Consider the following 25,864-nt stretch of genomic DNA (forward strand, 5'->3'; position numbering starts at 1 on the left):
GGATTTCCCTTAAGGCATTAAGATCAGCTATCTGTCTAGTAGAGATTAGAGATACTTTCCTTTGTAACAACGCAAATTGTTATAAATTATCATTGAATATAAATGTGGCTCTACGCCTTCTTGTGATAGCACATTTTTATATTCTTGAGCATAACACTAATCTCCTGCACTGCTGTCCACCGATCTGGATAACAGTGTCTGCTAATGAGTAATGTAACAAATGTTTACTGAATCTCAGCAACTTTTGTAAAGACATCTCTATCTGCAGATGAGCAATTGCAAAAGCATACAACTATCAGACAAACTGGAAAATTGAAACATCTGGACGCCCTTCCAAGTAAAATATTCATGAAAGTCTGAGAAGTCAGACCCAACATTATGTCAAATTAAAAAACAAAAAAGCTACTTACAACAGACCTGTTACAATAATCAAAGTTCTATCCTATTCTGTTTTTGTGGCACTGCAAAAACCCAAGATTTACCCGCATATGGCCGCTTTAACAGCTGCTTTTAAACAAATAGTCACACAGTATTGCATAGATTTAAACCTTTACATATGTACAGTGAAAATCATATGCATACTAGGCTATATGAAATATTCCTATACTAAAAATAACATTTTAAAGGGCATCAATCATCTTCTCCCCCAAAAGAACAACAAACACAGCATGAACAATAACAGACAGATTGGCTTCTGGAGAACATGATATTTTAGGGTAACATTGTCTAACTCAGTGTTATAAGTCTAACTGATATTATGAGAGATCTCAAGCGATGAGTTATCAGTGACACTTAGAGGAACAAACAAGGCAAAGGCTGTACGGGCTCCAACATATGTACATACTTTATTAACTACAGCTTCACATGTTCTCCCAGGCCACAGGGAGGAAACAAAACATTGCCTTTTTTACTTAAAGAAACAAAGAACAAGATGAATCCAGCAGTTAAGAACCTTCGTAGGCGTCGGCCGGTTCTGCGGCCGGACCGGACCGGACCAGACCGGACCGGACCGGACCGGACCGGACCGGACCGGGCCTACTGGTGGCCGGCTCAGGAACGCGATGCGGGAGTAAAAGTCCCGTCAGCCCGCGCTGAGGTTCTGCAGACCGGGTGCCGGGCGGCTGACCCCGGATCAGTGTTCCCCGCGCTCCCCCGCCCCCGCCCCCCGTGGGTCTCTCTCCAGCCGATGGTGGATCATCAGAGTCCCCAGGGGGCCCACGGTCCTGTGGAATAGTTGGCCACTGATCCTGGATCAGCGCTCAGGTAGTGTCCCTGACACAGCGGGTCCGTTTGCTGCAGGCTCTGGATCAGCAGGATCAGCTCTTTCACGTCTTCCCGCTTCCTCTTCATCCGTTGCTGTGGAAACCACTCCATCAGGTTCATGGGCAGATGGAAGCTGGGGATGGGGTTCTTGAAAATAAAGACACAGAGAGAAGATCACAAATATGAATGTGTGAATTGATCAGAGTACTGATTGTGTTAAGTAGCTGCAATAAATACAGGCAGGCTGAGTGGCACATTCTACTTTGCTCTCACACACGCACGCAAGCACGCACGCACACACACACACACAAATATATATGGAGAGAGACAGAAGGAGAGAGAGGGTGTGTGTGCGTGTGTGGGTGTGTATGTGAGAGAGAGAGGGTGTGTGTGTGCGTTTGTGTGAGTGTGTGTGTAAGAGAGAGAGAGAGAGAGAGGGTGTGTGTGTGTGCGTTTGTGTGAGTGTGTGTGAGAGAGAATTCCTCACATTGCAGGAACAGATTAATAAACACAGCTTATGGGCCACTAAATCTTTCAGTAGTGGTAATATGTGGAAACCTCATGTTCAGGGTATTCCAGTCGCGTGTGCTCACCTCAAAGAAGCTCTCTACGTACTGCAGGACGTAGACCCCGCAGTCGCTGAAATTGTCCTGCTGCGGGACACGGGGGCTGGAGCCCCTCATCACCTCCTTCCCAAAACTCCTCCGGGTCCCCTTCCTCACCTCCCACTCCACCTCCAGGTACCTGCGCACAGCCACGCGTGAGAGAGACGCAAAACAGCTTGAGTGCACACACAGAGGCGTGGGCAGAAACGTGTGTTCAAGCATGCACACACACACACACACACACACACACACACAAATATGCGTGTGCATGCACAAACACAAGCATACGTGTGCGCGCACACAAACCGCTCACACGAACACGCATCTGAATTCACACACTCGTGCACGCATGAGCGTGGACACACACACACACAGACCACACACACACGTGATCAGAATCTAATCATGTGACCAGAAGTTCCACAGCGTTTACACTGAAGACAATAACAAGGAGACAGACTTACTCTCGTAGCGTCTTGACCACAGTGGACCTTCCAGGTCCTCGCAATGAGTCCATAATGAGAATGCAGGGCCTGAGGACACACAGGAGAATCACCTCTATACACACATTCTGCGGGTAAACAAGTTAATGAAGCGACATAAACCGTTTTCTGCCAACACACCTTAACTACCTTCGATATTTAAGGATGATTTTGCTTCCACAGGAAAAGCATTTCCAATCTAGTATCGAACCTTAAAACGCAAAGTATTATTGCACCACCTAGTGACATCTGGAGGTACTACATTGCATTACATTGCATTCATTCAGCAGACGATTTTATCCAAAGTGACATACGGTAAGTGCATACGGTCATTGCAACAAATACAAAAACAGGTCAGATAAAGTACAACTCTACCACAAAGTACGAGTTATCCACAGCCATGAACATCAAGTCTGGTTCACACAGTAAAGCTATGGCTAAGTCCTAAGGCCAAATCAGTACAGCTGTGGCTACATCTTAAGACGGAAGCGAGGCACAACTACAACATTAAGATAAAGATACAATGTTACATGGAAGCACTACTTGATTGGTGGGTAGCCCTGTAACCCAGAGCCTGCTGGGTGAAATTCCCCAGACAATAATATTTACCACAAGGTCCCAGACCTTCCCCCCCCCTCCCCTCCCTCCATGGCAGCCCTGCCAACGTGAATTAGTCAAGGCAGAGTCTGAAGAGACAAGTCTTCAGACCACAACAGAAAACAGGCAGTGACTGAGCGGTCCGGAGAGTAATGGAGAGTTTGTTCTACCACTAGGCTGGAGAAGCTCCGCAGTTGGGACGGGCAAGAACCGCTCACACGGAGGGCAGGAAGTGCGAGTCGCCCCGCTGCAGCAGAGCGGAGTGGTGCTCCCTGCACAAGCACACGTTCGTAGCTTTCAAACACTAGTGGAAACGTCTCAAATGCAGAGATGCAGGGAGTGTCTCGGCCTACAAGCAGCCAGTCACAAAATACCACCGTTTACAGTCACCCTTCAGAGAGTATTACTTTTGCTATATATAAGCAGGTTACGTTGAATGATGGACTGAATGTCTTTGAAAGCTTTATTTTTAAAATGGACGCAACGTCGCTAAATCGTTTTGTTCAGGCCTTCCAGATGGGTAGCGTGGCTGACTGAACTCACTGTTTACAGATGGTGGGTCTCGAGGTCCATTCCGCGTTTCTGGAACCATCCGGGCCACCGATGTCCAGCATTCCATCCTCACTGCTGTCGTCCTTCAGAGATGGAGGGAGAAATAGAGATAACCGCGTATGCTAGAAACCAATACAGGTTCCAGACTGTTCCAGTTGGTTCAACACCTAAATAGTTAACAGCAATCCTTGAGTTTTCCCCTTAGTAAAATTCTGGAATTTTGCAATATTTCTCAGGGCTCTATGATAACATTTTTTTCCAAGGAGCACATGTGCTTGAAAAAGTTGAAAAATTTAGGAGCTCGTGAATGCATCCCAATTCTTTTAAAAATGATCTTTCCAGGTAGCACAGAGTTTCAGGAGCAAATGCTCCTAAAATGGGAGCACTGAAGAACCCTGCTGCTGTTGGACACTATTAACATGGCAGTCGACCTCTGAGATCTTACCGATACGACACAAAGGTGAGCACAGGGAGAGGTGTTTTTACATGCAGATCGAAGAAACGGGAGCTTAAACGAGGCCCCGATAAAGGACACAACGAACGATAAATCCCTCACCGGCACCTAGAGAAAATGGCGCCTTACCTCGCACGAGCTTTGGTCATCAGGGAACTGGTACGCATCGTGAGCGCTGCCCTCACACATTGCGAGTCTGTGCAAACCATCTGAAAGCCAACAAAATTCTGCTGTCACGTTCTACAGATACACGTGATGAAGAACTGGATATGTAAGAATGTCTGCCACTCTTGGAGAACAACTTAAGTTGAGCTCTTAACTATAAGAACCTATATAGTTCAACTGCCCTCTCTGAGGCGCAGAAATTATTGGGAGCCAATCCGGCTAAACACAGCAATTCACGATATTTGGTCAAACTCTAAAGAACATGGAAAGTCAACGCTACCAAAACGTATTAAACGCATCTCATCGTGGTTATTTTTGACCTGATTACAAAGCAAAAAATTGCTGTCATCACAGCATTATTACATGTATCAATACCCATAAAAGAGCCTCAGCTAATACAATACAGGAATTGTGTGTAGCTTAGCATACATAGAACTGGAACTGGAATGGGAAAGTGCTCCAATGGTTTTCGACTCTGGTTTTCTGCAAAACCGCAAACAAATCTGGACAGCCATCTTGATGCTGACAGATTCCAACAGTGAGTTAGATGTCACGTTGTTGGAGCTTACGTGATGGAGAAGTACAGTTCCATATACACAGTCCTGTACTGGGCATCAAATTACTTCAATAAAAAACACACCCTCAATCATGCTAGCCTGGTTCTAGCAGAATGGCTGAAATGGTGTAAAAGCAAGTCAAAACAAATAGAAACAAAGCTTCAATGCACAATATCCAAGTTTATATTTCTTCTTTCTCCATCTTCCCAGCTTACCCATGTGGCTTCCGATAGGCACCATGTCCTCCCTGCCACAGTCCCAGGACATGGCCGGCTCAGCGTAGGCGCCCATGGGGTTGAAGCAGGGTGCCCTGAGGCAGTGGGGGGTGGGCATGCCGGGGTAGGGCCTCTCCGAATACCCTGTCGACTGCCCCCACCCCATCCCGCTCAGCTGCTGATGGGCCAGGGAGCAGTGTGCTGGGACAGACCCCGGTACCTGATACAGGGGGTTGGGCTCAAACCGGGGCCCGTCCAGACCAGGAAAGCAGATAACAGCCAGGAACCAATGAGCCCTGAGAACCAAGCGAAGAACAGGCCCACAGCGACCAATTAGACGCATTTTACACTTCAAGTACAGACCACATTCAATTTGGACATAGTGGTGTGGCAAACTCTGGAAAAAAGGATAACTCTGGAAAGGACTATTAAGTACAATTGTTTTTGGAGAAATAAGCAGTCATTGGGAATTTCTCCAAGAACAACGGTACTCATTAGTTGTATCCGAAGGTATCCCATTTTCTAACTATTTGCCAATTTATTCAAAATGATAATATTGTTTGTTTAGTATACATTGTAATGAACACTTTTGAGCTCATGCATTTTCTCATGTACTGTTCAAACAAAGTGTAAAAACCACCTGTAGCCTTTTAGGTACAAAGCCACCGTTCAAAGCAGACTGATTCAATTTTTTTCGAGGTGAGCATGTTGTGTAACGGCATATTTTCTACATCAGGATTCTAAAATTCGATGTTTGCAGTTTTCCAAAAATAAATTGGGATATAAAAAAGACAAAAAGTAAAAAAGAGGCCATTCATTCTTAGGAGGAACTCACGACTCGTTAATGGGAACGAAAATGAAGTCCTTCTGAAAGAGATCCACGTGACGCGTCCACGTTTTCACCCTATTGTGCTTCTTCTTCTGCATCCTGGTCAACACAGACAGAGAGTGCATATCAGGACGGCAACACGTCAGCACTTCTCAGTATTAGGCACAAAATTTACCTATCAGGATATTTGCAAAAACACTTATATAACAGCATCATAATACTAATGTTAATTAGTATTGGCATAATATCAGCATTCATTAGAATAATGATATAAAATGACCTGATATGGATTTCAGAGAAAAGGAATTGTTTCATTGGACGCGCCATACAGGGCTGTTACTTAAACACATGGTACGGCCAATGAAAACACTGGAAAGTAGGGTTAATTTTCATATACATATCTTACCTTGAGAACTTCACAATCAAGCCCTTCATCATTTAAACATACAGCGAGCTCCATCAAATTTGGGACAATTTTTTTCTTGAATTGGCTCTGTAACCCACAATTTTAGATTTGTAAACTACCAATTCCCACCAGCCTAAAGTGGACATTCGCAGCTTTTATTTAAAGTGTGGTGCCCAGCAAGGAGGGGCCATTTATAAAAAGGGCTGTAATTTCTACATGGTGAAACCAAAATGTTCACAAATACCACTAAATATTAAAATAGCTGCAAAATTACTGCAAAAAACTGTTTTTTTCCCCTGAGGCATAATGCATTTAACTAGAGTATGCATTGAACAGCCAAAGGTCAGTGGAATTAAAAACAGTGGGAGATGTCAACGCAATGCATACTATGCAATAAGACAGCATGCAGCTTTCTGATGTGCAATGATGCAATGTTTCTCCGGTTGGTGCAGAGTACTCACGGTAAATGGCTACAGTCCGATCCGCTCTTCCTCTCCCTCTGGTTCAGTCGCTTGTAAAAGAAGGAACTGAACACGTGAATCCTATGAGCGTCTTCTTTTCTCAACTTCTCCAAAACGAAATACCTTCGGAAGAGGGGAAAACGTGCAAATCATTTGACAAAATCCTTCCAAAACAAAAGTCAGCGATTCCGTCTCCTGGAAAAAACAATTTACAAACGTTCTGCAGGGAATTTTAGAAGACAAGCAAAAAGAGGCAGCTCACTTTAAATAAAAGTCGATGATGACGTCGTTCAGGAACTCTCCTGTGTTGAGGCAGTGGAGGTCTTCGTTCGTCACAACTATTCCCCCTTTGGCTGGAGGTGGGGGGTACACCATTATTCTGGAACACGATGGAACAAACGGTCACTGTGGCATAAAGATGAAACTCAGGGATCCTACAGCACTATACATACAAAATTCAAGGACGTTTCCAAGGTCCTTATTTGAAAATGACTGATGTCATAAGAAGAGTTTAAGAAAGCATTTTCTTTGTCCGACACTCAGAATGTAACCAGATCACCAAGGAGACTGCGTACTTCGGAAAACAGAATGCTGATGTCATTGAATTTTTAACAGTTAATTCATTAGAGATATGCATGGGCTAAGTGAAATGTGTAAATAAACAGACAATCCAGAACTTTCCAACTCATCCGGAAAAATTCAAGCCCTTTGAACTTTGAACCCTGAGAACCGTGGCACTGAGGCGAGCGTGCGAGACGGCCCTTGCGGTTACGGTTACGCACTTTTCCACCGGCCCGGTGAAGGCAGGGGGGAGCTCCGTCGAGTCCTCGTCCTGGTCGTCAAGGCAGCAGTGTGTGGCGGGGGCGAGGCGCGTGGACGTGCGCGTGTGCGTGTGCGTGAGCGCGTGCGTGGCGGGCTCGGCGGCTGGCTGAGGCACGGGGGACGGAGGGCAGGGTGGAGGGGGGGCGCGGACGCAGTGCTGGTCGTTAGAAGGAGCGGTCTTCTGGACCGTCTTCTGAACGGACTTCTGACCTGTCTTCTGAGAGTGAGAAAGGGCAAAGTGGACAGCGAAACAGAGGGGAGGGGAGAGGAAGAGAGGCCATGGGAGGATACAGGGAGAATGGGAAGGAGGGAGAGAAACAGACACAAAGAGGGAAAAATAGGAGCAGGAGAAAGGGAGAGTATGAGAAGGTCTTTATCTGTGACTGAAAGACTATCTACCCAAGTAGCTATTTCTGAACAGCTTGTTTCTTTTCAAGATTTTTTCATTTCAATATCAACTCAAGCGACATTAAGCCAAAGTTTTGGGCCATTTTCATTATAAATTCATAAGCAGCCCCCCTTCCTGGTATTGCAGTGTATGAGATACTTATCAAGACCTGTTATTTCACAATTGCACAAATCATCACAACAAATTTTCTAACCCATGGTAGCCTCAAAATATTGTCTACAAAGTACCAGACCCAGCATACACTTTGGATCACTCAGATTCTCCTTACCTTCTCTCTAGCCTGGTTATTGTAGCGCACAAGCCTGGCATTGGCCTCCTGGAAGGGGAGCCTGGTAGGAAAACCTTTAAGCTTGTTGGCCTTTCCGATTTCCTTCAGTATTTCTTCCAGCAGGACCTCCTCCTGTATGGACAGCCCCTTTTCGAATATCAGGACGATGTGCGTCTCGTCTGGATCTGGTGGGAGGAGTTACGAGTTAACGGCGCGTCGGTCAAGCTCAGGGCTGCTTCCCTCCCTTTTTCAACCACGGAATGTTCCGGAACATGTCCCACACGCTCACCTGTGCTCTTGCAGTCGTACCACACGCCCCCGTTGTCGCGGGACATGTTGAGCTGGGTGCGGAGGCGGAGGCACTCGGCGGGGGTGGTCTGGAGGAAGAGGGTGGGGAGCTTGCGGACGCAGCACCACTCGCAGCCCGTCAGCTCCGACGCCCTCAGCTCCACCTTCTCCAGCACGTCCACTTTGGGAGCTTCCGGGGCGGGGGATGGGAGGAATGGAGAAAGGGATGGAGGGAAAGGAAAAAGAAAGGGGGTTTACACGGCTCGTCGAATAACAATACCCTTTCAGTGCAGCTTTGGTTTAGCTCAGCTTTGGTTCAGCCTGTTTGAGACATTTGAAACATTCAGCCTGTTTGAGACAGGTTCCCAAAGTAACGTTTACACTATCGATTTGAACTTCCTTACCTTCAGTTTCAATGTGGAAGCATTCAGGTGAAAACTGCAAAGGAAAAAAGAATCAATGAGATGCCAGCTGGACACAACGGCATTAAATCGCCATTTTAATTTGGCTCCATATATTGACCCCCAAAACCATATATGCTACATATAAACTCAAAGTGTTTGCCAACAGTTATAATGACAGTCAACAAGGCATTATACTTATGATCCCTAATTCTAGGAGCTGCAGTTCAGGATTAGCATTGACCGCACAGAAGTGTCTTGGTTAATGATATGTTTAAGCGCACACGCGGCGCGCTCAGAAGGCGGCCCTTACGATGACGGGTTTGGTGACCATGCGGCGCAGCGTCCCCAGCCGCACGCTCCGGCAGTCCAGCACTATGCTGTCGGGCTTGACCGCGTGGTTCCTCACGCAGGTGTGGACCGGGCTCACCAGCAGCACCTTCCTCCGCTTGAAGCTGCAGCTCTCCGGCACGTGCTTCCCGGACTGTGGGGGGGGGGGGAGCCACAACGCATCAGACCCACCAGTGCAGAGGCGCTTACCGTGAGGAGACCAGCGGTGACTGAAACTCAATCATCTTGACTGTCTTCATACCATCTGTTGGGTTCTGGTGCCAGACCCTTATTTGACTCATTTCTGTCTGCATGAATGTATCTGTCGAGTGAATAAATGCATGGTAATCTGGGCCACTGATACAGCCCACCTGCAAGCCTTGGCTTGCTGAGCCTGGTCGAGCACTACCCCTACTCTCCAGCAGGTGTCCCCCTTCCCTGGTCCGCAGAGACTTGTTTTTACCTTAAAATAAACGACCAGTTTAGTCCCTGGTAATCTGTGCAATCGCTGCTCCAACTGATCAGTGAAGTGCTGAGTAACAATGAAAACCAGCAGAATTAACCTAACTGACTGACTGACTGATGGAGTGACTGGAAGTCTGACTGAGTGAGTGAGTGAGTGAGAGATAAGAGACTGAGGGCCAGATTTACTAAGAAAATAGTTGTAGCGCAAAGCATTCGCTGTATTCGTTGTATTTACGCAATCAAATAAATTCAACACCCTCGTTCACAATTTTGCGGTAGGAGACACCAATGAAAAGGGTCGGAAACGATATGTGATGTTTACACGCCCAGGTTACAAGGAGCTGAAAAAAGGATATGGAGCAACACGGCACAGTAGCGAGGGAACCGCAAGAAAAATACTTTAATTTACAGATCAGGAAATACAGGCAGTGGTCAACACGTTACAGCTACACAACACTAATTATAGCATAGGAATGCAATACCAATGGAGAGGATAAAAATCACTCCACATAGAAATTTAATTCACTAGGTATAATAAAATGAACAGTAGAAGATGTGAAGAAAAGATGGCACGGTGTTATGCGGCGTGCCAAAAGAAAAACTTCGCGAGAGCAAAAGACACGATGGTCCAACTGAGGAAAAAATATAAACACCGATAGAACAGTACATGAAAATCCCACAAAATGAGCATGTTCAGGCAGTGGAAGGAACAGACATGAACAAAGGAATAGACACGTATCAGTGCAAGTAACCGCCTGCTTTAAGGAGTTCTAAAAATTCATACGTAAAGAGTAGAGTCACAATTAATGCACACTTTAGCAAATTAGACTGAAAACTTGATTGGCGGAATTTACATAATCTCCACCCTGTTCACTCCAGGTACACATAAGCATGAACGCATTTAACTGCATCAAAAGGAAAGTTGCAGAGTGGGGTAATCCCGGCAAATTGCGTTGGAAAAGTAGTCGTAATCCTTCAGTAAATCTGCCTCTGAGTGACAAACCAAACAACTGACTGAGTGACTAAGATAAGTGACTGGCTCACTGACTGAGTGACTAAGAGTGAGTGACAGACCGACTGACTGAGTGACTAAGAGTGAGTGACAGACTGACTGACTGAGTGAGTGACTGGCTCACTGACTGAGTGACTAAGAGTGAGTGACAGACTGACTGACTGACTGACTAAGAGTGACTGGCTCACAGACTGAGTAACTAAGAGTGAGTGACAGACTGAGTGACTAAGAGTGAGTGACAGACTGAGTGACTAAGAGTGAGTGACAGACTGACTGACTGAGTGACTAAAGGCTTCTTCATACTTTCCGCGTTCCGCGGACAGCTGCGGACTTGTACTGGTCGCGTGGACACGCACGCAGTTCCATTCATACTACAATTGAGGGTTCGCGTAGCGCCCAATCTGCACTCCATTCCAGTTCCATTACCTCAGAGTGAATGTGTAAGTGAATGCGATAAGAAAATTTTCAGTTACGCTGACCTATAAAACGCTAATCCTAAAGCAGAATTAGACATGTTATACATTGTTAGAAAGCTTATACTCTCACCTACTGAATAAATTAATTGTCAATCAAGCCAGACTGTACTAAGAAGGGTGAAAATGCCGTAACCAACAGGTGTGGTATTACGCACAGCTATTTTGGAAGGTACCCAGGCATCACAAATGCGCGTGTATTTCACAAACGGATTGTCTAAGACAATATATGACCACTCAGTCTCTACGCGTAAAACCAATGGGAAGGTTGTATATTTATTCAATATTTAGTCCCAGATATTGACTGTATAATGACATGGTATCATTTTTTAAACCTTTGTCTCGTTTATTTCATTATTCAGTCAGCAGCGTTTTCACTGCTGTATAGGCAAATCTTAGGGCTATTGCTGGGTTTATCTTGTTGCTATGACGGAATACGATTTTTGAACGGTGAAAGAATATTTTTATGAATGCCCAGCTAGACAATATAAATGTGGGTAATAGCGGATCTCCTCGCACAACTCTCTTCAAAACAAGAATCCATAAATTTTTGTTATTTGGAGCATGCGCAGTAGGTGCGCTTGCTATGCGTACAGTCCGCGCGGTCACAAATTTTGGGCTGCGCGTGGACGTCCGCATAGGGGTCCGCACGGACCCTCGCGGACATGGGCGGATGACGACATTTACGTCACGCGGACCAAAGCAGACCCTCGCGGACACACGGACACGGAAAGAATGAATTAGCCTTAAGAGTGACTGGCTCACTGACTGAGTGACTAAGAGTGAGTGACAGACTGACTGAGTGACTGGCTCACTGACTGAGAGAATAACTGACCAAGATCACTTACCGGGTCCTTCATGCGCGTCTTCCTGGGCACCGTGATCCGCGTGTTGATGTCGGTGAAGTAGTCGCTGGTGACGTCCTCCCACTCCGAGCCGTCCTTCATGGCCGTCTCCACGCGGCCCGCGGCGGGCACCGGCGAGGAGTGGGCGGAGTCAGCCGGGCACGGCGAGATGCTGTCTATCCTGCTGGCGATGCATGTGCCTTCCTCGTCCTCCTCCTCATCACTGGAGAGCACGACTGAAAGAGGGAAGGGGTATGACAGAGGGACGTGGCTGTGGCGACTACATCCGACCCGTTTCTGCTGGAACAGGCTAAGGCATCAGGCGTACATAAGAGACAAACAAACGATCAGGCCTTGACCAAAATTTACTAAGTGAGGAAACGTTGCTCATAAAACCTCAATACATACAAGGTGCTCCAAAATTGCATCTCATACACTGGTTAAATGGGGTGTGACATGAACCACTCTACAGTAATTTGATCATTATCCCACCAAATCACATTTAGCAATTATAACATGAATCTTTTAGCTTTTACTGTTGTCAGTACATTAAACAGCCTGTCAAGGTAACATAGTGCAAGCAGACACCCTAAGGTTGTTTAATTCCAGTCAGGAGGATTCTCTCTAGAGCATGCAAAATGGTGAGTCTGATTGGCTCGTTTTCCTCATCGTACAGTCTTCCGTTCTTAATAAAATGAGCTTGGCTGATGTCAGAGGAAGAGGAATCTTACTGGTGTCGGCAGCTTCCTGTCTGGTCCCCGGCTGCCTCCTGACCCTGGAGGCCTTGTCCGCGGGCGTGCCGAAGCTGGCCACGCCCCCTCCCTGCGGATTGGACGACAGGAGGCAGGGCCTGCCGGCGACGCCGTTGGCCTGGGGCGCTCTGACGGTGGGCGGGGGGCTGTAAAAAGGTTGGAAGAAGTGTGGGGGGTCCGGTCCCGGGGGGGGCGGGTGGATGGGCGGCCGGGCCAGCGCTGGGTGGCAGGGCTCCGTCAGGGGGGCGGCGCACGCCAGGGGGTTCCCACACGCCAGGGGGTTCCCGAACGCCAGGGGGTTCCCGCAGTTCCGGCAGCTGCCGTGGTTCTCGCTGGGCGCGCTGCACTTCCCGCACACCGTGAAGTACCCGCCCGGCTGCAGGGGCTGTGGACAGACAGACAGACGGACGGGGCGTACCGGGAACCGTTCTCAACACATCCGTTCCGTATAACACACACCTTATTCACTGCAAAGACGGAACTTGCCGGAACAAGACGGAGCTTCAGCCAAATTCGCCGCTCTTATGACATGGTGGGAGTTCGATGAAACATTTGTGCCAAGTCCAACTTATTACGAGATTTAGCAATTTAATGATTTACTTGTTGATTCCTTTCATTTCAAAAGCTGTCATGCTTATTATGGTATTGAAAAAGTTTAGCATGCACATATTTTTTGCGAGAAAAATTGTGAGTGAAGAAGATTACACAAGGAGGACAATTTTTAAAAAATGTACTTTAGTTTTCATGATTTATGTAATTACCTACTCAAGGATTTACATGTCTTCTCATGCAGCTATAGATTATTTTGTTGTCTATTAAATACCCTTGATAACCATTCCACACACAAACTCTTAAGACTGCATTCACTATTAATTAAATTCTATTAGATGCCCACACACCCCAGTAAAACAAATAATTGAGTTCAATAAAGGGAACCCATTTATCTGTAAAATTTAATCGCATGATTCCAGTCATTCCCCCAAAGCGTTCAGCAGCGCTCGTTCACTGATGGACGCTTTGATCTTATCGTAGACAACAATTAATCACACTGCTCAAATGATTTTGTAATTTGTCAATTAGTTACGTTAATTGTAGTGCCGCCGTGGGAGAGCAGCCATGGGGGGGGCCTCCTGAGTACCCAAACAGTTTACAAAAAATGTTGTTTAATGAATGTTGACAAGTAACACGGTGTATTGCTTGTGTTCTTAAATTAAAAATAATATACATATATTTTTTAAATCAGAGTTGATGCCGATATGCATCACGTCATGCCTCGTGTAAGACAGGCTTGCTCTGCCCCTGGTTGAGGCCCTAATTGCACCACCTTTGTTTGACACATGGCTTGAAATAGAGGCACCACTGCCCCCTTTGGAGATGGAGGATTGAAACGCAAGCCCAAATTATAAAGAAAGATTCAGTGTCCATTTCACAATGCTTGGGCTCAGTTTCCACTGAATGCCCCGTGGGGATTAAGTTGCATTGCAGTGTATACACTACACTGCAACGGTGCGAGACATACAGTTACTGTATATGGCAGTGCGTGTGAAGCGTGAATGGTGCTGTCATATCTGCCAGAAAGGCAGAGGCAGCAGATCAGGGGCCTGTATCATGAAGGTGGCTAAGTTTGGACCAGGAAACTTTGGCCTTAATTCTGAGTTCCTGCTATCACAAAAGCGGCTCTATTTTTTTTTTTTTTGATCAGACTCAATTGCCACGGTGACTTATGTCGCATTTCCAGAGCAGATCTTGTTCAGGCAACGTGTTCAACCCATATGAAGACACCGCTCCCTTACCAATCAGCTCACTGGAAAATAGCACGAGTATTCCAGGATGGTGCTCTCATTTTCAATAACGTACACACTGTCTGACAATTTTTAAATTTAAAAGTCCATTTTACCTTTCATTTTCAATGTACGTCTGTTCAATTTCACTCCAACCATAACAAATCACACCTCATTCAACAGCTAGGCATCTCATTCAGCTGCCAATTAGTCGAATCAGGTGTGTCAAATTAGGGCTGAAATAAAAACCAACGGGACGGCGGATCTCCTGGAACGCGATCGGGCCGCCCCTGCTGTAGAGGAAGGGAAGCCCCGGCCTGACCTGAGCAGACTCTCCTGCTGCACGCGCTCGGTGCTCACCTGGGCTCCGTCGCACGCCGAGCTGCACGCCTGCCTCCGCCGGCTCTGCACCCGCCTCTGCACGTTCCCCCCGAGCAGCAGCCCGCCAGTGTCTGAGGGGAACGCAGGAGCGCAAGCATGTCACACCGTTCCATTCCCTCAGGACATACGGGCAGAGACTACAAACGGGGCACCTTAATAAACACACGCAGTGCGGTGCGCTAGCATGTGCACAAGCCTTGTCGTTCTGGCTCTGTACACCGGCTTTACTGGATCTGAAAATAACTGAGTGTACAAAAAGGGCTGTTTTTCCTACACAAATCACCCAATATGGATGTAAATACCCTGAAATTGAAGCTGACAGTCTGCACTGTGACCTCACATTTTATTTAAAACCCAGTGTGCTGGAGTACAGAGTCAAAACAAAAACTGTTACTGTCCCAATACGTAGGTACTGCACTGAATGTGTGTGTGTGTGTGTGTGTGTGCGCGTGTGTGTGTCGGGGGGGGGGCACATCATCATCACATGCAGGCCTCGCTGTGCAAGACCCCAGGAGGATTTTTGGAAAACCGTTTACCTGAAGTTTCAGGACAGGTGAGAATGATGCTGTCCAATTCCACTCTTTGTATCTCTTGAGTGTAGTCTTTTCTGTAGGGGAAAACAATGGTGGGTCCAAGTTAATATGGAAACTGAAATATCAAATCCCAACAAGACAGGGACAAGTTAAGCAGGTGGAGTCTGGGCCTAGTTAATTTGGCTGGCTGAAGCCTACGCCATAATTTAAAGTTCAAGACAAAGAGATAAAATCAAAGAGCTTGAATGAATTTGACCATGCCCATCTGTTAACATCAATGGCAAACTACTGCATTTTTGAGTTTCTGTGTGAGAAAACAGATCGTACACATTCCTCATTCTGTCCTGTATTATGCCCTTCAGAAACACAACCTAAACAAAACTGGCTATGGGTCCGATCCTGGTCTGAGATGCGCTTAGCTAAATTCCGCACAAGAGCTTTATTACCCACATCTGACCTCCGGATAGCTTAAGTGGGGATTTGACAGATGTGCGACTGGGGAGTCTTGCTCAAAAGAGGGCGTGTCCAATTTAATTCAGTTACTTGAACCCTGGAGTCATCTTTTTCCATTAATACAGTCATTGCAAACACAAACATGAAATAGAAAAGGCAAACATAATGACAGCATATGGAATAACATTTTTTTTTTTAAAAGACAGGGCCACCCTTACGTAAGCCAGTCTCAAGAGCAGTGTCTTGTTATCCAAAACGCCCTAAGGAACATGCAGCTCTGTAAGACATAGCAATATTTACACGTGTGCCTGGGTCTGCTGTCCGGTACAAGACCAGAAGTAACAACGACTAATTTCCTGCGTGTCACAAGAACGCACTTCTCTATTCAACTTAAAAAAACATCTAACAATAACATTATTTACAGGTTATTTTCTGCATAAGGTGAGGTTTTGCGCCAAGTTAACCAAGTGCGTCACACACAAGACACGGAGCAGACCGCGTTTTACCGATCCGAACACAAGCGCTAACGGCACGAGGAGAAGAGGGGCCCCTTGCCTTTGGGGGGTCCTCCGCACGACGGCCGGCGCGTTGGCGTGCTGGAAGAGCCGCTCCTGGAAAGCCAGCGCCTGGGAGGGCGGCGGGCCGACCATGAAACAGTTGGTGGTGTTGGGCATCATCGGTGGAGTCGTGGCGTGGCGAGGGAGCTTTCACTTTCAGGAGAGAAGAGGCGGGAAATTAAAGGCTTTTTTTTTTTTTTTTTTTTGGATCGGGCCTTCTCTTCGGGAGAACCTGCCCTCTGCTTCGACCGTTAAAAACGCAGGCCGACCCAGAAACGGTCGCTTGCGAGGTCGACCTGCTCGCTGGAGCGGCGTTCTGCTGGGGCAGAAGGTACGTCACCGGCAGTCTGCTGCTGCCGCTTTGCGCCCCTTTCAAACAGCAGCTCTGTAAGAAGCAGAGGTGACCCAACTGGCCGCTTGCACGGCCTGTACCTTTCTTTGCAAGAAAGCCAAATGATAATGTTTACAGCGCAACTAAAGCACTGACGTGATCTACTGTTCGGATCGGCCCGATCAAGATCAAACCGTCCGCTGAGGTAAAAGTTAACGGGCGAGAACTTCCGAGTCTTCAACTGAAGTGGATTCGTTCAGTGCTGCCGACTTGATTTATGCTCAGTGACTCACTCCCCCCAGTGACTTTACTGCCCGAAAGTGACCGTCAGACATAAAGCAGTTTAGCGATTGTGAATGAACAGAGGGGGCAGAGCGAGAGCTGTCGGTAACAGTTGCCTAGGGAGCAGGCACTGCCAGGCAACCGGCTTTTGCCCCGGTGCCCCTCCCCACGAGAGAGAGAGGCGCTATGTGGAAGGAGGGCCGCAGCCTTCCCTGGCTTATGCTGCTAGCACAGGGTACTTTTTCAAATGATACTTCTCATTCAATTCACTCCTTCATTCATTTATTAATACGTTCATCACGGTCTTCAACATCAGTTGAATTTGCCAGTAAATAAGTCAGCCTAAATCAAGGTCCGTCTCATGAGCACTGGGAATAGAATGTGCAGTGGGTGCAGTAATGCATGACATCATCTTTTGACAAATGAAGCTCAGCAGCATCCAGCTCAGAGAAAGAGCTGGCAGCTCCGGCTTCGTTTGTCTAAGGCCGCTAATCGGAAAAAGTCCACAGCAGGGGACATTGTTAAAGCGCAGGACACCCACAGCCTTCTCGGCCGAGAATGCGGACATTCGTTTTTCTGAGAAATAACTCCAGGCTTAACTGAGGCATATCCACAGATGAATGGTAACATGACAGCAGTTCCTATTTTTGGAGATGGAGCTAAATAAAGAAAAAACATGGCTTTGTCCCAAAAAATTTTGGCCCTCATTGTATTACATATTTTGGTGTGTGTGTGTGTGTGTGTGCATGTGTGTGAGTATAAAAAGTGCAGTTATTTCCACATGGTGAAGCAAAAATGTATTATAATACACTTTAAAACAAAAGCTGAGAATCTGAAGATAACCCATATATGAATAGTTTGATTACAAATCTAAAATTATGGAGTACAGAGGTAAATCAAGAAAAATATATGGCTTTGTCCCAAACATTATGGCACTCCCTGTGTGTGTGTGCGCGCCAATATATTGTATATATAAGCTGTTATTTGTCTTCCGCATGGTTAGTAAATACTATACTGAAAATATTATATTCCATTTTTTAACAAAACAATTGTTTTCATTATCAGATTTGCTCCAGGGTAATGTGTATGACACGGTGTATAAATCTCCAGCTGCGTTCTAACAGGGAAAGGGACTAGGGGGTCACACATAAGCACATTTTGTCTCCGACTCACCAAGACATGTTTGACCGCATGCATGACTCACAATCAAGAAAGAGGGGGAAGCAAACAAAATCCTATCATTCTTACAGGAGGCATGGGCCAAATTCCCTCTGCCCCATGATATGCTCCTCTTTTACACGAGAAGGGGCGGTCGGTGGTTCCGTACCTCCTTTCCCTCTGCTGTCCGCAGTCTGTCCCACTCGATCATGGCTGCAGGGCGAGTTCTGCGGGACACAGAAGACAGAAGGGATGCAGAATCAGGTCACGGCGCTACGGGCGGGTTCTGACGTGCTCGACGCCGGTCGCCCGAGACTCCGGCTTAACGGCCTTTTCGACCGCGCTCCTCTGCAGCCTCGTTAAAATTGTTCTCGCTCAGTCCGCAGGCAGCCTGACCGGCCGATCTGGATTCTTTCCGCGTTCGGCTCCCCGGGTTTAACTGGATGTGACACGGACGGGCAGGCGGGCCGGCCAGATAATCTCACGAGAGGTCACGAGATATCCATTCGGAAAGCGTGACGAAATTCTGCCCGAGAGGCCGTATGAATAAAACCGGGCAGCGACAAAAGCGGGAAGCGCGGCGTGAACGTGGCCAGGCCCCGGTTTCTCATGCAAATGCCCGCTTTTTACGAAACGGCGCTCCGCGGCGGTTAAAACCGTGCCCAGCTGGCACCGGGACCGCCAGCCGGCGCTCTGCCGCCGCGGAAACCGTGACGCGCCGTACACAATGAAATTTCTGCAGGGGAGAGAAAATTGCGGAGCGCTTCAAACAGAGCTAAATCGCCGGAGCTGCTGCCAACAAAAAAAAAAATGATTTGGACGAGTCTGAATAATACTCCTCGCGACTGGAAAGGAACAGTCGCCGCAGAAAGCCAGAATATGAACAGAAGCTCTCGAGCGATCTCAATTTGTCAAAAGGCAGCAAATCGCCTGGGCTCGTTTGTAACGTCGGTTTCGGCATAAGCTGAATTGTATCTGGCTCCATGCCCCAATTTGCCAGACCTTGGTCTTGGACAGAACCCAACTGAAAGGCAGTAACAGTGAATGATCACCATCGCCGCGGTTAGACGGGTTCATTATTCCGCTCTCCCTAATAACCGACTGGTACCTTCACAGCCCCTTGTTAGCAGGCTTGAGTCCTCACTGCCACAAGACAGGCTCTTTATTCATTGGCTTCACATGATGCCACTTCCTGCACTTGCGGCCATCAGGTCCTAGAGTGAAGACTTGCCACATGTCATCTAACACACTCAATTTCACTTTTTTCCTGATCAGGGTTAGGTGTATTAGGTAGGAGGACTCCATATATGGAGCAGTGTGTGCTTATAAAGGCACATGAGAGAAATCTATGACAGAGCTGGAATTAAACCACTGTCATACAGCCGTTGCCATGGATGCCCTGCATTTTGGCGTAAATGGCTATTTAAAAATAACTATCAGCATGCCGACTTGTGCCTTCCCTTACAATTTGGGACATTGGTGTATCTAGGGCAGCTGTCACCTGCAATTCAGTCATCCCTCAGCAAGTGGTCAATACAGCTATCTAACTGGCCAATTATGGCATTGCCCCTCCCCAGTAATCTACATCAATTGCCACAAATTAAGCACAGGCAATGACTGAGAGCCATGTTGCCACACTGCAGACATTTTTAGTGTTCGGTGGCAAGTCTTTGACAGAAACGGTATAGGAATTAAATGACTAATCATAACGATAAAATAGTTCGCAGCTGTGTAGGCTTATAAAAAATGACAGACTAAAATGGATGGACTGAAATTACAAAAAAATAAACTTTGTGTTCAATTTGTTCTCGGTCATTCTTTGGTGGTGCTCAGTGTAGGCATAAACTTGCCCGTAGGATGAAGGGTTTTTTTGTTGTTGTATCATCAGAGTTGGTTGGCAAGAACAAGTACCGTTTCGCTCTGTGCAACATTTGCCTGAACCTGCTTCCTTAAAGCGCTAAGTAGTGCAAATTTCTGCTTCAACGTTCAAGATCTTTTCGACCGCTCTCATGAACGTGTCAGCTTCTGGAAATTGCTACCCCAAACGCCACTCACGAGTGTCACAATGTACCCTCAAATTACATGTTAAATGAACTGCATTTTGCATAAAGCCTTTGAGGGTTTCAGTGTGTGGTTTCAACATGTAACTGGCATTATCTGTGGCAAATACAGTTGTGCTGTTGAAATCAACATGCTACATGTGAATGAGCTGTAACTTACAGCATCAAGGTAGAGTGTCAGCTATCCATCAATCCACTGTCTATACCTGCTTATACTGGGCAGGGTCACAGGGGGTTCTGAAGCCTATCCCAGCGTGCATTGGGCGAGAGGCAGGAATACACCCAGGACAGGCAGAGCGTCAGCTAGAACCTCTTAAATCAGATCCAAGTGATTCACATTTCTTTTGCTGAACAAATAAAAGAGCAAAACATCATAATTGTCTGAGCCATCTGACTCATCTATGACCATATTCTCTTTACGCGAATCTGCAGCCTGTGGCACGTACTTCAGCCAAAGCTGTTTCCAGGGGAATCATCCCCACCATTTTCTACATGCCCATGCCAAAATGCACGTAATTTTAGGAGTGTCAACTTTTTCCAAGCGAAATGCTAGCACTCAAAATGCATCCGTCAAACATTTCTGCTCAATTCTGTTTTTACACTGACAGAGGATTCTCTCTAGTTGTTTACTCCAGACTGTTTGACCATTGATGTTTTTATCCTGTAAATGGCTGTCTTATTGTGCCTGCATTAATTGTTGCTATCTCTGCAAAATAGTCGAAATTGACTGCATTAGTGTGCTGTGTGCCAGGAGGGCAGTCTACTGTTGGCACCAGGGCATTCAAAGACTTTTGTGTTTAACATTCTGTCAAAGTCCCGTTCCTTCCTCTCACCTAATGTAACCTATCATGTCAGCTAATTGCTTTTATAAGTGATGCCCTGTGGAGGAGGAAAAATAAAATGGCAGTGCCCCACTCGTGGAAATAATTCTCTAGAGCAGGGCTGAGCCATTCCAGCGTGTATGCAGGTTTTTGCTGCCACCAATTACACTGGACAAATTGGTAAATGGTAAATGGACTGCATTTATATAGCGCTTTTATCCAAAGCGCTTTACAATTGATGCCTCTCATTCGCCAGAGCAGTTAGTGGTTAGGGGTTAGGTGTCTTGCTCAAGGACACTTCGACATGCCCAGGGCGGGGTTTGAACCGGCAACCCTCCGACTGCCAGACAATCGGTCTTACCTCCTGAGCTATGTCGCCCCCACGCCCCACAAATTAGCGGAATACACTTATGCTGGTTTAACTATAGATCACAATAGGATGAACCACGATGCGATGGTTCATACTGGGACACAGGAACAGTCTGTCAGCTGACTTCAATTGTCAGCAGCTAAAATTACTAAATGACTGGGCCAATTAAATAATTAAGAGCCGAAGCTGGCATGAAAAGCAGAAACGGAAAGGGCCCTCCTCGTGCACTCCTGCTCTAGAGCACTGCATGTCAAAGTAGGCGCCGTTCGGCAGGGCTTTCCAGCGGTACTGGCAGGTCAAGAAACCGTAAAATGTGGGCCAGTCCAATGCTGAACAATGAAACGGGTACGGCCAAAAGCAGGACGGCCCAACCTGTTCCTGGAGATCTACCCTTCTGTAGATTTTCATTTCAACCCTAATTTGGCACACCTGATTCTACTAATTAGCAACTCAGCGAGATCTCTAGCTGTGGAACGAGGTGCGCTTTGTTACGCGTGGAGAGAAAACCTACTGGACAGTAGATCTCTGGGAACAGGGCTGGGCAGCACTGGCCTAAGGGTTCTCGGAGAAACAAAATGCTACAGATTATCTTCAAAGTCAACAGCTTTTTCCAACACTGTAATAGGAAAAGGAAAATTACACAAGTAGATTAGAAATAGGAAAGGGACTACTTTACAACAAAGATGGTATAAATCAGTGGTGCACAACAAGCACAATGGCTGATACTTTTTCAGCTTTCTGCTCAATAATTTAATTAGCTCAATCATATCTTGACCTAAAATTTGCATGAGCATCAGCTACAGCCACAGACTGCAAGTGAATTCTACAGCTTTTACTGTGTTCAAGTACAGGAGTGAACCAGTGCAGTTTATAGAGCTTTCAGAAAACTGAGGTAATTGGTAATAACAAAAACCAGCATGGAGACCAGCCCTCCAGGACCACAGTTGTGCACCCCTGGTGTAAGTACACTCAAGTTAAGCTACTTATGCCGACAAGCACATCTGATGCTACACTTATGAAGCTTTAGAACTTGACAGTGAGGTTGGGGGGAAATTGTGCTTCCAAGAAATATGTACTTCTTTAAAGAAGCTACAAAATATTTTGACTGAAGTCATTTTTAAAGCGTTTGACAGGAGCTGTCAACTGTGTTCTTCTGTCAGTACAAATTTGTCAGTGACAGGCTTTACAGATCTATTCAACTGGCGGTCAATGCAGCTGCCACATATATACTATCGACCCTTTGATCTCTAAGCGTAATATATATTTTTAAAAAAGGGTGTCAGCAGGCTTACCACTGCATGACTGCAGTGAATGTGACACTTGCGGTCTACCTGTGGCGACTAGGCATGGAATGGATAACTCCTCAAACGCAATGAACATACTGCTCCGCTGTGGACTGTGGAGTGAAAAGAAACGGCAGCTGGGAGAAGGCATGTGGCTGTCTGCACTCCCTCAAATGGAACGACAATGCTGCAGCCATGAACATTACTGCCTTTCTTATATGATAACTCGTGCAAAGAATGCACCGTGTGATCATTCAAATACTCAATATAGAGGCACAGAATATTGTGTTTAACGAGCTGAATGTTTATACCCATGTTGGCGACCTAATTAAAAATGTACAGACTTTGCCTTGTGAAATATTTCATAAACGTACCGCACAGAGGCTTCCAAATGAAGAATCTTTATTTAGGTCGCGTTTGATTTGTGACAAATGAATGTTAAAAACCTTACGCTATCACACAGCTATGGTTTATCCAACTGTGAAAGACACGATCTAGTCTGCATGACATTAAATTCTTAAGATTATGTATAACACGAATACCACTAAACTTCAACCGTACATCTGGGTTGGTCTGTTTAATTGATGAGATTAAAAACAAGCAATCTTGACGTGAAGTACTCGTCAGAAGCTGGAACAAAATTTGTCAATATATTACGTTAACGAAAGCGATTGTTTTGTCTGTGCACAAAGACACGTAGTAACTACGTGTAAATGCATCTTTATTCAGGTTTCTAGGCCACATAAAGCTAACGTAGGCGCTATGATAGCTAGTTAGCAAACTACCTATTAAATTAACCTCAGAACGAGACATGCTGGCGGTTGGGTCACATCGTTGTCATTTAGCCAATACGTCTTTTCTGAATGTCGCATCGTGACAATATTGGAAACTAAAGGGTTCCCAAATGAACATTACAATTTTTACACATGAACCGGTTTTTTGCTAGTTAATATAATGCTAGCACAGTGTATCTGTTTGGTTAGCAATCTTGGTATAAAGCTTTGTTGGCTGTAGCTAGTGCAAGCTAAGCTAGCTACAAATAGCAATAGCCGTACGCCAATCAGTCAAAACTGACGACCATAGTTCATGGATACACATTTCTAATGTTAATTCCGAGGTAAAGTCGGATGAAACACCCGATAACGTTTTAACCTCGCTGACCAGCCGTCGTTACACTATGTCCTGCCTAGTGGTAGCAAACTGTCTAAATAGCAAACATTAGCGAGCTGGCTACCGTTAGCTGGCGTCACAATAAAACCAAAATGCGCACCGAGCTACCGAACTGTAGACATCTCCTTGGACTGACTGAAGAGCTTTGTACGCTAACTATCAAGGATTCAAAGAGTGACCAATACTAATTAAACAATGGTTGAAACACTTACCGTGGATAAAAACACTCATGTGGACCATGTTCATTCCACACGTAAAAAAGATGCGCGCTTCTCTTCTGCCAAACCTATCGTTGCTGTCTCGCGCCGACTCGTACTGGTTGGTGTTGTTCGCGTCTTACTTAGGTGGTCGACTTGCTAACGTTACAATGGACAGTGTTTTTTCTTTTCACCAAAGTTATGATTGCTGAGTTTTTGCTATATTCGGTCTTTGGATTTTTGTATGTCTTCGCTATCTTGAACGCATTTACCTTAAAATGAACCCCCTTACAAAAGGGTAGCTAGATGTATCTGGAGTTGTGTTTGTGTAACGTTAGCTAGCCAGCGATTCATATTATTCCTTTATCTTTTCTTCGCAACTGCGTATTGGTCAGGGTGATTAACTCGCTCTAGCCAAAAATGAAAAAAGGCACACACAAAAACAAGCAAAACCTAAAATACCATACGAATTAAACTTAAGAAGAGGTGTAGGCGTATTGTTAAAAACAGGTAAAGTTTTCGTTTTAACGTGACGCTGGAGTTCAGAACCTTTATATGTGTAGCTACTAATGATGTCCGGACGCCTAGCTCCCCACTGTTTGGATAAGTTTCAAATAAAATCCCCGGATGTTTTAAGCAAAGGCCGCATTGTGATGAGAGTGCAGTCCGGAGACGAACAATGAATATACATTGAGTACCAGTGTTTAGCATGAAGTATTGCTCACTTGTCTACTAAGACATGCAGTTGTTAACATTTAAATATATCACTTTAATTAATATGAATAATGGGTAATAATAAAACAACTAGCTGGATACAATAAATTACTGAAACAAATGCAAGTTAACTAGTTACATTGGTACAGCGCAAACTGAAAGGTTGACATCCTGCACATTTTCACTAAGCAGTCTCAAATATTTAGCTACATAAACTGTCATATCGTGTCTGTCATAGCAGTCGTCTTGATAAAAGCTGAAGCATTTGTATTCACAAAATTCAATTAATAGAAAATATTGTTCCGTGTAGTCAGCAATGAACCCTTGAAACTGCTCATTGTTTCAACATGAAAGCAAGTATCTCTTCATTCAAGCTAGTGATTAACGATACAGTGTAACTCCACCCATTATGGGGTTAATCAAACTTCACTCTCCTACCACTGAAAAATAGGCGCTTCATACACTGCATTCATTGCCAGGAAGTGAAATATCTGGATGAAGGGGTGATCTTTAGGTACAGATAGCTGTGTGGGGTGGATCATTCATTTGGTAAATTAATCAGAATATGACTGTTTTCTGGTATTACCCACGTTGATACTTGACATTTGTTGCATGTGACTCAGTTCAGAAGAAGCCAACCAGAACATAAACAATATGCTGAGGTGGAAGCATCCTTGTCAATCTTTTCAAAGTGGAAAGACAAAGCAACATCATTTGAATCCTGAAGAAGCCATGTGTGAAGCCAATGCAAAATTCCTTTGAAGTCACGCCTTTAACACTCTTACAATGCACAATTTTCCAAAATATCACATATCACTGCAAATGACTTACAGAATGGTTTAGCTGACACCAGAGCAGCGTTGAGGAGTACTTTAAGTACATGTACATATGTCGTTTAACTAGTAGTTTGATTACATTTGCTGGTAGTTCAAAACATTCAAATTTGTGTAGTGGTTGTAGTACATTACTTTTTGTCATTTTGATGTGTAGTTAACTACAGAAAGAAAAAAATGCCGTGGCCAACTGTTAAGCATGCGAGTTGATCTATGCTGAGTGACTGCAGTCTGTCAGTGGCACAGGGAATGGTGTGTGTGTGTGGAAGAAAGAACGGATTAAAGTAAA

At 45.6% G+C, this 25,864-nt stretch overlaps 1 protein-coding gene across 4 annotated transcripts; it reads right to left on the minus strand.

Annotated features, from left to right (window-relative positions):
- Positions 1 to 819: 819 nt before the first annotated feature.
- On the minus strand, positions 820 to 24,631 carry senp6b (SUMO specific peptidase 6b). 4 transcript variants are annotated; one of them, XM_035386832.1, is made up of 21 exons: positions 24,044 to 24,631; positions 18,297 to 18,354; positions 16,355 to 16,509; positions 15,350 to 15,420; positions 14,793 to 14,884; positions 12,631 to 13,036; positions 11,903 to 12,135; positions 9,088 to 9,258; positions 8,778 to 8,811; positions 8,375 to 8,563; positions 8,086 to 8,270; positions 7,369 to 7,622; positions 6,849 to 6,965; positions 6,587 to 6,709; positions 5,726 to 5,818; positions 4,891 to 5,186; positions 4,083 to 4,162; positions 3,491 to 3,582; positions 2,333 to 2,401; positions 1,857 to 2,007; positions 820 to 1,410 (listed from the first exon to the last, which is right to left on the minus strand). In XM_035386832.1, the coding sequence occupies exons 3-21, from the start codon at positions 16,474 to 16,476 to the stop codon at positions 1,198 to 1,200; spliced, it is 2,991 nt and encodes a 996-aa protein (XP_035242723.1). In that variant the 5' UTR covers positions 16,477 to 16,509; positions 18,297 to 18,354; positions 24,044 to 24,631; the 3' UTR covers positions 820 to 1,197. The 4 variants fall into 4 exon arrangements, with proteins under 4 accessions (XP_035242723.1, XP_035242708.1, XP_035242702.1 ...); XM_035386817.1 differs by having other exon boundaries at positions 7,369 to 7,625; positions 18,218 to 18,354; positions 24,044 to 24,630; XM_035386811.1 differs by having other exon boundaries at positions 7,369 to 7,625; positions 24,044 to 24,629.
- Positions 24,632 to 25,864: the final 1,233 nt, after the last annotated feature.

The sequence above is a fragment of the Anguilla anguilla genome, chromosome 1, assembly GCF_013347855.1.
Source record: "Anguilla anguilla isolate fAngAng1 chromosome 1, fAngAng1.pri, whole genome shotgun sequence".
Lineage (NCBI taxonomy): Eukaryota > Metazoa > Chordata > Actinopteri > Anguilliformes > Anguillidae > Anguilla > Anguilla anguilla.

Bases quoted from the DNA above. Each gene is read 5' to 3' on its own strand.
- senp6b (XM_035386817.1), bottom strand. From the start codon at position 16,476: ATGATGCCCAACACCACCAACTGTTTCATGGTCGGCCCGCCGCCCTCC. The intron at 15,421-16,354 runs GCAAGGGGCCCC...TTTCCCCTACAG, and splicing joins GTGCGGAGGACCCCCCAAAG to AAAAGACTACACTCAAGAGA. The intron at 8,812-9,087 runs GTAAGGGCCGCC...TTTCCTTTGCAG, and splicing joins TGGTCACCAAACCCGTCATC to TTTTCACCTGAATGCTTCCA.